General features: G+C 46.2%; 1 protein-coding gene across 1 annotated transcript in view; it reads right to left on the bottom strand.

The window, feature by feature from the left end:
* The window catches only part of LOC121468955 (uncharacterized), a 2,238,800-nt gene that overhangs the window by 1,584,336 nt on the left and 635,463 nt on the right, over positions 1–19,001 (bottom strand). The window contains 1 exon segment of the mRNA XM_072920965.1: positions 14,518–14,525. Coding sequence (XP_072777066.1) covers positions 14,518–14,525 — 8 coding nt within the window.

Genomic DNA, 19,001 nt, shown 5'->3' with positions numbered 1-19,001 from the left:
AGCACAGAGCAGAAGTAAAACAATGGGATTGCAGAGAGCTTTCCATACTCTGGCCTACCTCAGTGCATTAAATCTGCTTCCCACTGTTTAAACAGAACCATTTGGGATGGCAGGAGGAAAGCACATTTTCAACATCTATAGTAACAGGGACCTTAAAGCTGCCAAGATTTCTTTGGTCATCTCCACATTGGAAGACCTTTCCCATGCAGCACAAGGCAATGGCAATTAGAGTTAGCACCAGGCCAACCTCACAGCACCACAGGATTGGCAACAATTTTTCACAACCTGCTCCAGCTCACAGATGTTTGGCTTTGTGTCCTGTAAATTTAAATTTACTTCACCTTGCCAAACTCAACAGTATCACATTTTAGATAATTTACTGATATTTTTAAGCAGTAGAGGAGAAAATCTGTGCATTATACACATTGACTGCCACTGAAATAATACTTTAACCTGAAGAGAAAAATCTACTTTTAGAAGCAACTGGTTTACACAAAGCATCTATTTTCCTTTGGCCTGTGATCTTCTAACACAGGCACAGATTTGTTTGACACACACACACATATTTACCTAGGTGAATGCATCTGGCAGTCAGTGCAGGTTGTCATAACCCAAACAACATCAGCACTTTGTGATGGCAACAAACAGCAGAAATCAATCAAGGCATTGATATGTTGATACAATTATTCCTGTTAGTGGCCAGGTGATTTATTGGTAAGTGAGATATGTAATCAAAACTGTTATTAATTGTAGTGCCAAAGATTAGAGGAACTGCATATAATGACTTGCTCAAGTTCTGCACGAGCAGCTTTCACTCACATTTATGCTTGTTTTCTGTTTTAGACTGTAAGGCTCATTTAACTTTTTTCCTTCACAAAGCTTTTTTTGTAATCAAGGGATGTCTTCAGCTAATATTCCGTGGCAATGGCATTCTTTGGAAATTCATATGTCATCACTGTTGCTTGTCATTTCGAATGACAGAGAAATACTTGGTTATCATTGAAGAAAAATTACAGTATCATTACTTGTATTATTTTTTAATTTGATGAAGCTATTCACTGAGCAAACCTCCCACTTTTCTCAGGCATTAATTTTATCCAGGAACAAAGTTCTTGCCCTTTTTTTTGCCAGTATTCTAGCCAGTAAAGCTCAAATGATACTACGATCTGCTTATGTCTGTTCTCCATTTGCTCAATACTCACTCATTCCACTTTTCTCCTTCAAGAAGCAGATAACTTTGTATTTAGTACAAGTAATTGTTACAGTAGTGTTCTAATACAGCCAGGAAAGAACAATAACTACCAAGAATCACCTTGTTTCCTTGGCACACTCTCATCACAGAAGTTTTTGCTCTGAACTCTTACAGCTTGTACAGAAAAAATACCTTTCATGGTTAAGGTGTCTGATATTGAGACTACACTACAGATGCCTCTACCATTTTGTCCTTTATTCTCATGGGAAGTATTCCTTCTAAAGTCAGTTTTATTAATAGTAATTGTGTTTATCAACTGAAGTGGTGGTTAACATTGAAAATCTTACAGATGCACGCTTGAGGGGAAGGAAGGAGGAAGAGAGGGAGAGAGGAAGGGAGCTTTAATTAGCACACACATGCACAAGCCTCTTCTAGCACTCACCTGAACAATCTTCCTTTCATTTTATCCCTACCCCACATGGACTGCACTATTTCATTAGTAATTTTTATTTCATATACACATTAAATTCCACGATTCTCCAAACTCCTTACTAAAGTACTGTCAGTATTTAATGCTTTTCTGTTTCAAACCTCTTCCCTTCTGTTTTATTCACATCTTCTGGAATCCCTCTGTTGCTACACACTTGCTGGAAATCAACATCATCCTCACTACATTGAGCTACTTCTCCTCAAGCCAATAATGCTGGCAGCATCACCCTGTAAAATAAACCACAAGAATTAACAATGGCTATTCACTTACTATGTTTCTAATTCACTCTTTCAAGGTTTTATCTCAATCAATTAAAGCACTTCTTCCAATACTGGTCTTTGTATTTTGGTCTATTCTTAATCCTATTATTTGTTCCTGATCCAAAGCACCACAAGCTCTTTCTACACTTACAGCTGGTGGTACCTTTTCACACAAATGTAGTCCTGAAACATCCTTGGGGTCTGGTCCAGGGAAAACTTCAGCCATTGAAAAATTAATGGAATATTCTGTTTTCCAAGAAAGGTGTGTGCTGAGGAAGTGGTGAAGTACAAACACCATGTGGGGATACGTGCCACAAGCAGCTGCCACACCATGGGAGTGGGGAGCCCTGATCTCTGCTGGGGAGCACGAACACAGGGAGGACAGGACAGTGAAGCTTACATATTTTCTTTACTTTGTAATTTCTGTTGTAAAATGAATCTTCATAACTGGATTTTCAGCAGGAAATACTCAACTTGACATTTATCTGCATTCACACTGAATGGACTGACAGGCTTGTTGGAGAGGGACTTTGGGCAAGGGCCTGGAGTGACAGGACACCAGGAGTGGTTTCAACCCAACGCAGGGCAGGGCCACATGGGATATTGGGCAGGAATTGTTCCCTGTGAGCGGGGGCAGGCCCTGGCACAGGGTGCCCAGAGCAGCTGTGGATGGGTCTGAGATCCTCTGCAATTTCCCAGTCTCTGAGCAGATCAGGAGGCGCAGCTGTTTTCACAAGGGAGTGCTCTGGCCCAGCCCCAATAGCCTGGGCATTCTCCTGATCTTTACCTGTGACTTTCACAAGCATTGCCTGTGACACCTGTCCAGTGGGGAATGTTTCCATCTGATCCAGCTGTTCCTCTTCCTTTTTCAAGTAATTGACCAAACGCCTGTGCAGAAAGAGGCACTTCCTGGAGGAGGCAGTGGGTCAGTGCCAGCCTCTGCTGCAGGAAGGAAGGCGATGCCAAGCACGGACACAGGCATGGGCACAGGAGGTGATTGCTGTGCCGGGCTCAGCCCTCGGCGGGGCTGTGTGGCAGCAGCTCTTCCCCCAGGCCCTGCCCTTGCAGCAGCCAAAGCTGGAGGTGCCTGGGCTTCCCGGCCTCTGGAGCTCGTTCACAGCCCCAGGGAATCGGGACTCGTGCACCAACTATGTCCCTCCCTCTGCAGCTGCTCCCGCAGCCGGCCCTGAGTGCCCAGAGGCCCCAGGCACAGGAGCAGCCCCGAGCGGGAGCCCTGCTGTGAGCCCAGGGCCAGAGCCAGCCCTGGCTCCCGACTGGGCCGGGGCTGCACTGGGTCCTGACAGGGCCTGGCTCTGTCCCCTGGGGCTGGGGGAGCTGTCGCGGGGCAGGGAGGGCCAGGGCTGGCAGGGGCTGCTCAGGGATGGGTTTGGCCCCTGTCCCTCCAAGCAGTGATGGCCCAAGCAGCTGTGCTGGCCCCGGGCTCTCCTGCCGGCCTGCTGGGCTTTGTTGGGTGGCACAGCCTGTGCCAAGGGGTGGCAAGGTGCCTGCAGGCCCCAGCTCTGGGGCAAACAGAGAACGTCCTGGCCGCATCCACCGTGCTGCCAGCTCAGCAGTGCAGCACAGCGCGGGCTCACGCTCCCCATTGCTCCCACAGATGCTGCCGGCCCCACAACACCTGTTCCCGATGCCCAGAACAGCCTCAGAAGTCGTTGCTATTGGGAAACACACTGTTTGCTATAGTTAATTGCAGGTCTGCTTTTTTTGGAGCTTTCCTTCATGTTCACCTGTGTTGGAATCTGGTGTTACTGCAAGAGAAAACGGTGAGTGTTTTCATCATCTTTCCCTCAAACAGTTTCTTTTAAAAGTCTAATGTAGATGGGAAACATTTCCAGTCAGGCTGCAGTGGAGCTGTGGCCAGTCCATGGCTGTCCAAAGAATTCAGCTGAGGGTTCTGCTGTGCCCAGTGCTTTCCTTGGCCCCTTCATTGCTGGGCCTTGTCCTGGGGCCCGCTGGGGCTGCAGCCAGTGCTGGCTCCCACTGAGGCTGCCTGGCTAAGAGCAGCCCCAGGGGCACAGGGCAGAGGCACAGCAAGGTGGGGAGGAGAAAGAGCAAGGACGAGATTGCCTCTGAAAGGCTCAGAGCCGTCCCCTGCTCGCCGGGGCCTTGAGGGGCATCTGTCCAGCTGGGCCAAGGTGTGCCAGCCTGTAAGAGGCCGTCTGAAGACCCTCACTCATTTGCCTGCCGATTGCCACGAGAAGGAACTCCCTTCCCCCACTGCAGTTCCGGCTTGGAGAAGGCAACAGTGCAGGTGCAGCCGCTGCACCGTTACGTTCTGTTCCCAACGAGGCCCGGCAAGAACTTGGCAAGAAGTTGGCAAGGACTTGGCAAAGACCCAGCGTGGACCCAGCACAGAGCGGCCCTCTGCAATTCCTGCTTCACTCTCCACCTTTAAGCCAAATTAACTGTTGGGGTGACTCTGGTGGTCTCTCACTGAAGACCCCTCATCTGCCTCCTTACCACTGTGACAGACGGAGATCAAGAACCCTCTCCCCAAGGACTGAGACTGAGACCCCTACCACAGAGAGTGGTGGTGGGGGGAAATGACATGACCTGTTCTTCTCTAGTAACTTCAATGGACTTATTCGTCATCGTGTTTGTTCTGCCTGGGTGAGCAATTTCAATAGGCATGTTCCCCCCCTTTTTCCTTCTGTGGACTATAACTGGACCCCTGGGTTGGGCAGGACTTTGGAGACTCTCCCCAATACAACAAGATGGATCCCCATCGTCCGGACCACTGAGGACCTCGTCTGTGTTGGTAGCTATTCCCATCCCCCCTTCTCTCTCTCTCTCTCTCTCTCTCTCTCTCTCTCTCTCTCTCTCTCTCTCCTTTTTATTTCTTTTCTGACCCCACTATTGCATTTATTGTTATTGTTTTGGCCCTTAATAAAGGTTGTTGTGATTAAACACATGTTGTGATTAAACTGATAGTCCCCTGCTGTTTGTCTTTTGCACTTTGGGATCCGCTAACGAACCATCACGACACCCCGCTATAATCAGATCGTGACACAGCCTCTCCAGCCGTGCTGGGGAGCCCTGCCAGCTCTGGGCCCTGCTGTGCAGGAGGCTCCCTGTGTGCCACTGGCAGCTGGGGCCTCAGCCACTGCTCTCTCCACAGCAGCGCCTCTGCAGCTTCACAAGACCAGATGACTTCAGCCATGCAGATCTGTTCCTGTCATCAGCCTTCCCCAAGCCAGTTTCCAACATGCCTTCCGCAGCTGCATTACCCACTTACTGCTGGGGACATGCTGCCACCACCCATAACAGAACCCTCTGTCCCCAAAGGTGCTGGCCCTGGTGTCCAGCCAGGACAGGAGGTGCAGCCCTCCTGCCAGGGTAGGGCCTGACTCCAGCAGCATCTTTGGGCTTCAGCTCTGGTCCCTGGGTGCTCCCACCAGCACTGGCGGAGCTGCTTGTCTGGGCACAGCCAGTGCTGGGCAGGCAGCAGCTGGGCATCGGGCACCTGAGACCAGCAGCTACTGTGTTTAGTTTTCATTTTGCAGGATTTAGGAATATTTTTCATAGAAAATTCTCCAAATATTTAGTCCCTTTTCCCACAACAGTTCTATATTTTTCAAAGTAGTTTTAGTATTCAGAAAAACTTAGAATATTTGTACACTTCTAGAATAAAAATATAAAATGCATTGAATTGCTAATCTATGCTCTACTAAAAACTAAGTCACTCTATGACTCACAGCCTGCTTCAGAGGCTCTTTTCCCACAGGAGACTTGTGCCTAATGACAACAACAAACCTAAAACCTTTTCCCTGATGTTTTCTGGGATTCCCAACAAGCTCACCTCTCAGTCTTCAGAGGCAAACCTTGAGCACAGCAGGAATCTCTTCAAGTCACCATCTTTCTTTGCTTCTGCACAAAGTGCCTCAGTCATAGAGCAGGGGCTTTGCTCAGCTTCCTGCCGCCCTGCTGCCCCCAAGGCTGTCCTGAGCCCTCTGCTGCAGCTGCTGCGCTGCCATGGAGCTGCTGTAAAACACAACAGCTCTGCCACACGCGCTCAGCAGGACTGGAGAAGCTTTCTGGCCTTGCTTACATTAGGCTGGTGGCTTCTCTAAACACAAGTTGAGCTTTTGAACGCTATGTCTCCCCTGGCACAGGAACTGATGCTGCCTTTCTCATGGAGGCTAAACTCCCATGGGCTTTAAAAGTTTTCTGGCCAGCATAAGGCCTGGAAAACCATTTAATGCAGCCATTTAGTACTGAAAATAGCCCAGTCTATGTATCAAAGTAGCTTGTTTAAATGCTGGAGCCCATCAGAGCATCCCTCCAGGGCATATCTGTCTCTCCCCCACCTCTGCCTCCATGACTGCCAAACTGCACCTTTGAGAGTTCTCTTCTCCAGAAGCTGAATGGCACCTTTTTATTTGGGGGAGGAAAAAAAAAAGGAAATGTTCTATGCTACTATCATCATCATCACAATAATGAGCTGCAAATTAGTTAAATGACATCAACAACTCAGACTGTGGACTTAGTTCTCAGAGTGCAGCACTGGCTTTACTATCCCTTGAAACTGCAGATGTGCTACAGTCTTTAAAATCCATTTCATGCTTACCTAATTTGGAGTCAAGCACAGCTCTGTGAGAGCTTTAGGGGTTGGGCCTACCCTGGCACTCTCGTGTGTCTGGAGTGACCTGCCCAAGCCATCTGCCACCTGAAGAGCAAAGCAGGGTATGGACAAGCACAGGCTGCAGAACAGCTCGAACTGCAGGGAGCCCATTCCTGTCAGGAGTAACACGACCATCCCACCTTAGGACTGGGTGTTGTGAGAAACAACTGCACACTTTAAAAGTTTTAAAACGTTTATTAAACATTTACAAAAACATAAGAGAAGGACTCATAAGGAAGAACAGGCCTGGGAAGGCCCCCTGCCCCATGGCTGCTACCTGCCAGGTGGCTGCCTCATCTTCAAGATTGATGCTTCACCTTTTACATTCCTGGAGGGTGCATCAGCCACCCCTGGGCCCTCCCAAAGTCTGTCAGTCAACCCTTCTTTGCCGTTTATTGGTGGAATTTATTTCTTGTAGCTGCGTTTGAAGGTCAGGTGTTGTCACGCCGCGTCCCCCCAGCAACAAGCTTTTCCATTCCTACTCTCCCATGCAAGGGGTATATGTCGATACCTATTGTGGTGGACCCCCACTGCAGGGAATGACGTGCATTGACTCCATGTTTGCAGAAGGCTGAACAAAAGCTTTATTAAGCTGTCCTATATTACACTATACTAAAAACTATACTACTGCTATACTGAAGAACAACCCATGACCCTTAGAGACAGTCCAACACAGAGTGGCTCCAGTTGGTCAAATGAAATCAAAACACCATCACCAGAGTCCAATGAAGAAATCCCTCTTTGGTAAACAATCTCCATAACACATTCCACATGTGCCAAACAACAGATGCAGCAAATGGAGATACTTGTTTTTCTTCTTTCTCTGAGCTTTCTCACAGCCTTCCCCAGGATGTTCCTGGGAAAGCCTGTGTCTCTCACTGTTCAAAGGATATGTGAATACCACACACGCCTTCTTTCTACCTGTCTAGACAGCCCAGGCTGTCTGGTGGGAACAATAGGGAGTGGGGGGTGAGATGTATGATTATAATTTACTCCAATGAAATATTGTTGTATTGAATCAAGGCAAATATGATTTGGCATGTATAATATTTAGTTATTACACAATACACATACCAGCACTGTAAGCTGCCCCCCCCCCACACACACATATTTGTTTACACCAGAGCCAGGTTTTTTTTGGACAATGCCTCATTTACAATTTAATACATGTGGCTAGTCTGGAGATGGGCTGTCCCAAAAGGAGATACTGGAACACCTGGGAGCTGATCATCCTGGTAGCGACTCAAGATTGGGATCGCTGGAGTCCTCCGGGCTGATGCATCTGAATGCCACGGTTCCCATAACCTCATCAGGAAAAATTGTCCACACCTGGACCTGGATTGTTCAACCCCGGCTGAGAGAAAAGAACTTTATGAATATGTGGGACTCTGAATAGAAAGAAAAGGCAGGTGACTGAAATCCTGGCCTCAGGCAGAAAATTTCCTATAAGAACTGCAGGGTCCGGGAGGGTGGTGTGTGTGTCCAGGGGAACCTCTGCCGAGAGGCTCCTTCCTGTCACGCACCCAGTGCCAAACCTGGGCTCAGCGCTGTCCTTTTCCTTTTGGCCTGCTCAGAGAGAATTCAATCCTGAATAACTTTTTATTGTTTCATTTTAAATTTGGCTGGACTAATTTTCATTTATAAAAGGGGGAAGGGGACTGTGGGGAGAACGGAGAACATCTAAACAACAAATCACAATAACATAACTCTACATCAATAAAGCTTCTCTTAAGATACACACAATATCCATCCCTTAATTGCAAGAGCCAATCATCTCATATTCTATCTATTACAGTTTGGATGGAGACCAGAAGTAATACCTTGCAAAAGGAAAAGAGGGTACAAAGGTCCCTGCAGTCCCCTGGCCTGGTACCTCAGCCAGTGGGGAAAGGAAGAGGGCAGCATGTGGCCAGGAGTTTAAATAGAGGCTGTGTCCTCCAAAACTTTGAGAGAGAAAAGCCCAGCAGCAGATGTCCCCATGGACTCTCTCCCTTTATTCAAACAAAGCTGCAGGGCTCCTCTGGCTCCTTTATGGACACTGGCTTTTCACAGCCTGGTTTGTATGCACACCTGTTTCCTTGTATCAGAATATCACCAGCCTGCAGTGACTCCCTGCCACTCTGGTCTGCAGGAGAAATGGAGCTGATTTCCATTAAGGCCCTCCCAGAGGGAAGGAAGAACAGACCCAGAGGAGACAAGCAACCCCTGCAGGCATCCAAACTTCTGCACCAGATGCCGAGTGAGTCGCAGAGGGGGCGTAGTGGGTGCATTTCCCTCAGCCTTCTCCTGAGACTCAGCAGCCGGGGGCTTGCTCTGCACATGTGTGTTGGAAAATATACCGACTTTAATTTTTTGAAATTTCTCTAGTCAGGCTTGTTATAGACAAATTCAATTGGGGAGGCTAATTAAAGATAAATCAATTAACAAGAATTTATTAAGCAAGCGGTATTAAGCAAAAGAACAGCACTGGGCAGCCGGGGAGTCTCTGCTCTGCCACAGCGCACCTTCCCCCTTTGACCTTTTTGTTTTTGTGTCCCTTTTTTTTTTCCGGTTGACGTGTTTTCTGTCGATGCACTCTGCGCCGGTGCAATTGGCTGCTAGGGGGTCTTTTTTTCTGCCCTTGGTGGTCATAGGAATGAAGGCTCCTCATCTTCCTTGCAGATTGTCCTTGGTCCAAAAGTTAACTTGTATATAATGAGTTACACAGTCTGCTATGCTACTTGCATCTGCACAATTCTTAAGCAGAATACTTGCTGTTTCCCCCCCTTTCTCCTTCTCCTCCCACATCTTGAAATTCCCTACTCAGTTCAGACTCTTATCTCCTTCAATGCTCGTTTTGATGAACAAAGACCTTTTTATTTATTACAATCCCTCCTTTTTCTCTTTAACAATTTGTTCATTAAAACGCTTTAACTTTTTGTAGCTTAAGACCAGGGTTTCATCTACTTTTGAGTCTTTGGGCAATGCTTCGTACCTATCTCTAATAAGCATTAGATGAGCTGCCTCTAGTCTTCCTTTTACAATGTCTATGATTTTATTAAAAATGCAAGGTTTGAAAGTTAAACTTAGTAACAACAATATTACAGGACCTGCAATCCCCCTTATACAGAATTTCTCCTTGAGTGCCATACCCCAGTGTTTTGAACCTCTCAGGTGAGACCTTTAAAAATTTATCTGGATGGGTGACAGCCTAGGCGGTTGCTATGTTTTTACAGCCCTAATACTCACAGATATTCCCCAGAATAATTACAATATCCCCCCCAGGACTGGAACTAGGACACCAATAGGTAGCCCGGAGTTCAGGTTTACTCCATCTCCACATAGAGTTTACCAAGTTCTCATTAGTAACAAAAAAAAAATGGGAGCTACAGTCGTGGCATTATGCTTAACAACTTTCCCTTGGTCTATTTTGGTCAGAGTCCAACCAACCCCTACCAGTTGCTCTATAACCAGCAAACACCAGCCCTAACTTTTAATTAGGGTCACTGTCTGCAGCTGCTGGGAGGGTTCTGGGGCTGTCCCAGCATTAGGGTCACTGCCTGCAGCTGCTGCTGGGGAAAACTGGGAGGTGTGCATAGTCCCCTTGTACAGGCCAGGTACAACATATAGCTAATATGCACAGAATTTGCCAGCAAGGGTGGAGTCCAAACCACCCCAGGATTTGATTATCATTATCTCCCCATTCCCAGTGTTTGTTTTGACATGTTATTGCCGGGCTCACCTTTACCCTTGGGAGATCAGTATCTTTGAGGCAGTTCTTGAAATACCCTTGAATTGTCCCAGTCTGAGGGCTCTTTCCTCCACCGCTTCTTATCCCTCTGCCTCACTCGCCAACTCGGTTGCTCCGAGCCGCGAGGCGTACCATCTTCTCGGCAGCGAGGATATTCTTCAGGAGGACCCTTACTCTGCTTTTGTTGCCTCTTTTTGAATGAGTTCCAGTTTTTATCCTTCACTTGCAGTGAGTCACACTGAATTCCAGGTAAAGTTTTCCAGCAATTCCCTTTTATAATTTGAACAATTAGGGGAATTGGTTCATTGGAGTGGAAACAACAATTTTCAGGCCTTGCCCCCTTAGTAAACACTTCCCACCACTCTTGGGATTCTCTTGGTAGGGTCCTGTTCTCATCTCCAATCCTTAGGACTGACTCTGTCAGTTCTCTTTCTAATTGATAACACCCTTAACAAATACCCCAGGAGGAGTGCCTCTATAACTATGGACCCACCACCGTTCCTGGCAAATTTTACAAATATAGCATACAAAAGGGTAACAGTCACAATCCTTATTTGTACAATATACTCTAAAATCATTAGTTACAGCATATCCATAGTCCTATATCTCACTATACCAGCTGGTTCGTGCAATTTTTACTGAGTCCATTCAGTCCGTTTAAATGTGACCTTAAGATCCCCGGGTTGGCCGGTTATTCTCCAGGTCTTTGGCAGCAGCAGGAATTGGTCCCTTTATTCGGCTTGCATGTGTCCATCCCTTCTCGGCGGTTCTGACTGCAGTTTCTGTAGTGAGTAAAACAACACAGGGGCCTTCCCAATTTGGGGTCAGTGAGGTTTCTTTCCAGGTTTTTATTAACACCTTATCACCTGGTTTTATATTATGGATTGCTAGGTCTAAGGGAGGTTGTTGCACTAGTAACTCAGCTCTTCTAAGCCCTTCCCAAGCCTTTATAAGTTGCATGACATATTGGTTAATTTGTTGATTACTTATTTCAGGGTGATCTAGAGGAGAATCTATGTCATAAGGCATCCCATAAAGCATTTCAAATGGAGAAATTCTACTATTGGTTCTGGGCTGAGTTTGTATATTTAATAAGGCTAAAGGTAAACATTTTATCCAAGATAACTGTGTTTTATACATCAATTTAGTTAGTTGTTTCTTAATTTCCCCATTTACCTTTTCCACTTTACCTGAGCTTTGTGGATGCTAGGGAGTATGCTATTGCTACTTTGTTCCTAGAGCTGTAACTACTTCTTAAATTATTTTGGAAGCAAAGTGTGGCCCTATGTCCGAGTCTATTACTTCTGCTAGTTCATAGCGGGGGATTATCTCTTCTAATAGTATTTTTACAACTGTTTGTGTAGTTGCCCTGGAGGTAGGGAATGCCTCTATAAAGTGAGTCAAGTGATCAATTATTACTAATAAGTGTTTATACTTTCTTACTTTAGGCAAATTAGTAAAATCGATTTGAATGTGGGAAAACGGTCTATGTGCTAATTCCCGTCCCCCCCATTTCCCACACTACTCAGGATTTCTCACACCTGGGTCTATTCTGCAGACTGTGTAGAGGAAGCTTACTAGATTAAACACCAGAAAGATGGTCTCTTTAACAGTCAGGGGAAACTGAACATTCTCTAATAGGGAGGTAACAGATTCAGAGGAGAAGAAGGAAAGCAAAGGCTGAAAAGCCTCATCCCGTGCTCCCTCTCTAACAAACTGGCTGCACAACCATAACCATGAACTATAAATTCTAGGAACAGACTTCAGCACCTTTATAAACCCCTTGCAAGCCATTACACCTAAGCCCAACCCGATGGATATTTTGGTCAGTGCCCTTCTACTGCAAAAACTACATATTAGGGACAGTACTAGAGCTATTCCTAAATAAGAAAATAAACTTAGGGACCATAGACGGATTAAGATCTCAAAAAACCTTAGGGACTAGAAACACATTCAGGCCTCCACTCCAAACGATACTATGAATTCAAACAACATAGCCAGTAACTGCTTCATACTAACACAAAGTAATTGGAACAAAAATATGATTACAACAGGGTTTTTTTCCACTTTCTCTAGCCACCAGATGGCCAGCAAAATATTTGTCTTAGTTTAGGGCAAATTTGGAAGAAAACCTCTGAAAGGAGCCCCTAGAAAATAAACCCTTACAGCCCCTCCCCACCCACCTGATTTGGGAAGATTTTTCTCTGAGAGAAGTGGAAAAGAACCTGTTTATTTAACAAACAAAACCCTTCTCAGCACCAAAACAAATGAGCAACACCAGATGACAACAAAATTCTTTCACCACTCTGAAGAGATGAACAAATCCAGAAAGTCTTTCCTGGGAGTGGTCGCCCGGGTCTGGGCACTGGGGATTGCTCTCCAGCACTGGGGATGGCTGCTGCAGATCACAAAATGCAGGCTCCTGGTGTTCCTTGGTGTTTCCCAGATCCCAGTCCAGAGCAGGTTGGATGGTATTCAGGAAGAGGAAAGGAAAAAAGCAACAGTCCAGGGAAAGAATTGGACTGCTTAGCTAACCTAACTAGAAAGCAAAGGCAAAAGCAGAAGCAAGCAAGCAAAGCAAGCAAGCAAAACCCAGCAAGCAAAGCAAAAGCAAGCCAGCCAGCACCAGCCTCTTCTAGACAACAGACCACAGGGGTGGGGGGGAGGTGGGCTGGCTGATAATAAGACAAAACAAACCTTCACTTTCTGAGTCAGTTCTGAAAACACAGAACATAATATTAAACATAAACAGAACAAACGATTTGGGATACAAATATCATAACGTTGTCACCCTAGGACATTCCACCCCTTATCTCCATATCGTCAACATCATGTAAAAACTTCAAGTTAAAACTTCCATCTTTCACTTACTTATACACACTTCCTTCCATCTCACTTGCTCAAACCTTCGACACTTACACATTTCCTTCTATTGCACTTACTCAAACCTTTGACACTTACACATTTCCTTCTATTTCACTTGCTCAAATCTTTGACACTTACACATTTCCTTCTTTCTCATGTCTGTGTGTTTTCATGTACAGACACTGGCAGTAACATTCAGCAAACAGTGATATTTGCACAATAGTTTCACCCCACAATCAGATCTCCCTGAGGTACACATCGTGTTGCTCCATCTCTCTGCATTATCCACCATGTACAACCTGGTCCCTGAGCAAAGAAAATCCCACGAATGGGTTTGTCTGTACTCAAGGCAGAATTGATCCACACTGATTTCCCTAACAAACCTCTGACATGTGCCACTGGGACTTTATCTCCGTCTACTATATTCAGGGGCTCAGACTGGGCAGGACCTGCTCGATTGGTGGAACCTCGGCTGTTAACTAACCAGGTGGCCTTTGCTAAATGTTGCTCCCAATTTGTGAAAGATCCCCCACCCAATGCTTTTAAGGTGGTTTTTAACAGTCCATTGTACCTTTCCACTTTGCCTGCAGCTGGTGCATGGTAGGGGATGTGGTACACCCACTCAATGCCATGTTCCCTAGCCCAGGTGTTGATAAGGCTGTTCTTGAAATGAGTCCCATTGTCTGACTCAATCCTCTCAGGGGTACCATGCCTCCAAAGGACCTGCTTTTCAAGGCCCAGGATGGTGTTACGGGCTGTAGCATGAGACACTGGGTAGGTTTCCAACCATCCAGTGGTGGCTTCTCCCATGGTGAGCACGTAGCGCTTGCCTTGGCGTGTCTGGGGCAGTGTGATGTAGTCAATCTGCCAGGCCTCCCCATACTTGTACTTGGACCACCGCCCACCATACCACAGGGGTTTCCATCGCTTGGCCTCCTTGATCACAGCACATGCTTCACAGTCATGGATCACCTGAGAAATACTGTCCATGGTTAGATCCACCCCTCGGTGTCGTGCCCACTTACAGGTGGCATCTCTGCCCTGATGGCCTGAGATATCACTGGCCCATTGTGCTCGTAGCAACAGCCACTGGTTGAGGCTTACAGTCTGGTTCAGCTCCTAGCCTAGGCTCACAGTCTGGTTTAGCTGCTGGCTTTGAGCTTGGGCTGTTGGCTGCAGCCTGAGTGACTGGGATAGCTGCTGATTTATCTCCCTGCCCCCCTTCCTCTGTCTGCTGCCCTACAGTATCTAGCAGGGTGCAATAAGCATATGCCAGGGCCCAGCTCACTGCAATGATCTTTTTCATCCTTAGACTTACCATGGCATTTCTCTTTCAGGTACTCTGCCACCTCAGCCGGATTCTGAATTTGTTCACACGGGAAGTCCCAGGCTATAGGGTCAGAAAATTCCTTTAAGATTTGGCCCATATGCTCCCATTTCTTTCTTGAACTCCCTCACATCTCCTGAGTTAAGAGGTACCTCCACATAACCTATTCCCAGAATTTGGGCTGGTTGTCCCTGCTGATCAGCACTGGGGTTAGGGATTATTCCCAAAGCTACTTCCCTTAATAGATACAGAGCTTGCCCTTCCCTTTCTCTTTCCCCCCTTGTTAGGCTACGAGTAACGCGGTGATTTTTCTCAGGGACCGGCTCTGGGATTTTTATCTCTTGGTTATCAAAATCTCCCCCTTGATCCAAATTGGGGTAGACTGCGGGTGGTGCTGGTGGGGGTGGAGGAGGGGGAGGTACGTATGGTAGAGGGGGTGCAGTTGGAACTTCCTCAGGCTTTTTATTTTTCTTTTTCCCTCCCTGGGTGCTTAAGGCAAAAAGTTTTGCTCTTGTTTCCCCCACTATCCAGAGAGCAGCATACTTGCTCTCTTCCATATCAAAAGGTTCTTTAGAGTTTACATAAATGTTTAATGCCTGGTAAATCCAGTCCTCAAAGCTTCCAAACACTGGCCAAAATAAATTATCACTACGGATTTGTTTCCCTCCCCATACTTTTATACAATAATGTATCATTTTTGCCTTATCCTTCCCTTTTCTTGAAGGATATTCATCCCAAGATTTTATCATTAGACCTAACGGACTGTCAGGGGGTATCTGGGGAAGCTCCAGCGGGGTCCTCCTCCCCATGGAAGCAGAGGGCTTGCTTTTCCTCTGTCCCATCTTCCAGGACACCTTCACGCACACACACACTCGCGGCCCCCTGTTCGCAGCCCAGCCCCTCTCGGGGTCTGGAAACTGCACTACTTAGAGGTCCGCACTTGCCTCGTCCTAAAAGGATGTCTCATGTGTTATGTCCTGGGATCCCAACCCCAACCGAGCGGATCCCCACTTTTAGACTCATGCTGTCCTGTGTCTTCGCCCGGGCTTCGTGCACAAAGATTACGGGGTTACCTTTTGCTTAATACCAAATTTAGGTTCGTCAGTAAGGGTCCGGGAATGCAAAGCCTGCACCAGGGCCGCTGCAGAGGCAGCAGGACGCCTCCCTGATTAGGAATTCCCACCCGGTCGCCCTTATCCAAGTCACGGCACCAAATTTGTTATGGACAAATTCAATTGTGGAGGCTAATTATAGATAAATCAATTAACAAGAATTTATTAAGCAAGCAGTATTAAGCAAAAGAACAACGCTGGGCGGCCGGGGAGTCTCTGCTCTGCCACGGCGCACCTTCTCCCTTTGACCTTTTTGTTTTTATAGTCCCTTTTTTTTTCCAGTTGATGTATTTTCTGTCGATGCACTCTGCGCCGGTGCAATTGGGTGCTAGGGGGTCTTTTTTCTGCCCTTGGTGGTCATAGGAATGAAGGCTCCTCATCTTCCTTGCAGATTGTCCTTGGCCTAAAAGTTAACTTGTATATAATGAGTTACACAGTCTGCTATGCTACTTGCATCTGCACAATTCTTAAGCAGAATACTTGCTGTTTCCCCACCTTTCTCTTTCACCTCACACATCTTGAGATTCCCTACTCAGTTCAAATTCTTATCTCTTTCAATGCTCGTTTTGATGAGCAAAGACCTTTTTATTTATTATACTCTGGACATCTTAGCCCTCAGTCTAGAGGAGCTGTAGACTATATAGAGGAAGTTTACTAGATTAAATACGAGGAAAGTGGTCTCTTTAACATTCAGGGGAAACTGAACCTTTTCAAAAAGAGACTTAACAGATTCAAAGGAGAAGAAGGAAAGGAAAGGCTGGAAAGATTCATCCCTTGTTTTTCATCTAATAAACTGTGTGTAATTTCTAATAAACCCCCAAAACATGCTACTGGAACTGGGACATAGGGTAGGATGGAGAAACTATAAACCAAATATATCTTGAACAGACTTCAGTACTTTTGTAAACTCCCTATAAATTATTATTACTGAGCCTAGCACAATAGCTATTCAAACCCATGCCCCTCTACTGGAAAAGCTATGGATTAGAACAATAGTGGAGCTGTTTTCAGATAAGAAAATAATCCTAGTGCCTAGAAAGTTATTACAACTTCAAAAAAGCCTTGGGACTAGAAATACATGAAGGCCCCCACCCCGAGAGACATTACCACTTCAAGTAACATCGTTACTGACTGCTTTGTGCCACTACAGAGTAAGCACAACCAAAATGCAATCATTACAGGTTTTTCTTCTTTCTTGGGCCTCACATTGGGTGCCAAAAATGGTTGGTTTAAGGTAAAATTAGTGGTTTTTTTAGAAAGTAGATTTAATTGGCCCATCCCCCAACCGGTATGGGAAAAAATACTTCTTTGGAGAGAAGTGACAATAAGAGAAGGAGTTAACAAGAATGCAACTTCTTTATTGCTGAAGTTCAATACTAAATTCTGTAATCTTAGACTAACTAATCCTATGTTTTTAACAAATAATCATCTACTCAATCCTAACTTGAAGAATCCTAAAAGCTTAATCTTCTTTTAAAATAAAACAGCCCGAGTTCATAGATGTTTCCTTGCTGAAGTAGACAGCTGGTGCCAGGACTCCACTTGCTGCTTGCCAAATTCAGATACTCATTGCTGAATGTGGGACAGCTTTTTGTGGAGGTACTGGCATCTGCTCCTCATCTCAGAGTAGCTGGGGCTACCCTAGGAAGGAGAAATCAAAAGAAAATTAGGGCATGTCAACATTTATGCAGAGTTTAGAATTTCATGACCTTTTCTTTAAAATAGCCTTGAGGCAGACTCAGAGGTTACCAAGCCAGGCCAGTCTGGTTTTATTCATGTAAAAAAATAAAATTACTCTCAGTTTGACTTTGGAGGTATTTTTCTCTGTGAGCCACCATCCTTCTGGGAAATTTGCAAACTGAGCCTGTTGTATTACAGACCCAAGAACAAACTCTAGACAAGTCTGAAACCACAACAACAACAACAACCCAAAGCACAGCAGCTCCTAAAGAGGGCAAGACTCATTAACGCTTAAAGCCACTGAAGGGAGTCAAGCCTTCTTCAATCCCTTCTCCCTCAAATCAACAGGTGTGAGGTTTATCAAGCTCATGATACAAATCCAAGATGAAGTGGCAATGAGAATAATAGATGCCACATCCAAACACTGTCACACCAAAGCTTCTGCTCCTCTGGGCCTGAAGATCGGTTCTCTTTGCAATGACAAAAACTCATTCCACATGGGAATAAACACTTCAAACCATCCTGAGATAAATATTTACAAGGAATAAATCTTTAACAAGTTAAAATTCAGTGCAAGGACAGACAACAACATATGCCAGGGATGCATCCCAGGCCAGATGCACCTGACTGGTGTGCAGGATAAGTTTGAAAATAAAACTACAGATGCCTGTCAACATTTTGGGAGGTTCCCGAGAAGCAGTAGCTTCGACTACTGGCCTCTGCCCAGTGACATTTGCTAGCAAGAGCCCGAGCACAGGCCTCACTGCACTGCTCCCCTGCAGGGCCAGGCTTGCCCTCAGCCTTCCACAGAGCATCCCTGGCTGCACCCAGTGGGGCCCAGGGCCCTGCCTGCTCCAAAGGCCACAGCTGCCCCAGAGCCCCAGAGCTGCAGGAGGCCTGACTGCCCTTGCCAACACCACTGCTCTGAGACAAGCTGGGAGCAATTTCCAGTGTTTTATACCACACACACACACACACACACATTTCTCCCTCCCCTCCTGCACTGCAGATACGATGAGGGGATGCAGCAGCACTGCTGCAGCTGAGCCTGTGCAGCTGCACTGCAGGAAGGGAGGGCCCATCCGGGCCTAACCCACTTCGGTGTTCATCTCAGCACTTCTCCCCACCTGGCCCATCTCCTCCTTTAGCTTTCTACCTCCTTAGCTGACATTTACTATTAAAGAATGTCTGTACTATTGACTCTGGAATATGGTCTTTCTTGCACCTTAATTCATGCAGAGGCTTCTCTTAATCATCAAATCTTTACTCCATCGTTATCCACACTGGAGTTAGGAAAAGCTGCACATTGGTACCTTCATGGAGATCCAAGGGACACTACTGCTTCAGCCTCCCGAATTCTCTTCACATCTTTTTTGACATGGTAGTCTTCAACACACGAGTGCTGTCATGGTAGAACTCAGAAATTTGTGTCTTTCTTGAACCTAAAGGGTGCAGGGGAAATGGAGCCGACATTTGCAGACAGGTAGGAAGTAGAACGGGATGTCACAGCCAGCACCCAGGAAGAAGAGTGGCCACCAGGTTCTGCCTGGAGGTAACTGAGCTACTGCTCAATCCTCCACTTCTTGCTCATCACAGGACTGGTCAAGCCAGAAGCACAAGGCCGTTTCTACAACAATAACAAAACAGTTCATTAATCTCTGACCCAGATCAGGTTTTGCTCCCATTGTAAAAAAGCAGGATTTGTG

This window comes from Taeniopygia guttata, chromosome 34, assembly GCF_048771995.1.
Source record: "Taeniopygia guttata chromosome 34, bTaeGut7.mat, whole genome shotgun sequence".
Taxonomy (NCBI): Eukaryota; Metazoa; Chordata; class Aves; order Passeriformes; family Estrildidae; genus Taeniopygia; species Taeniopygia guttata.
This window is presented reverse-complemented; position numbering and strand designations above follow the sequence as displayed.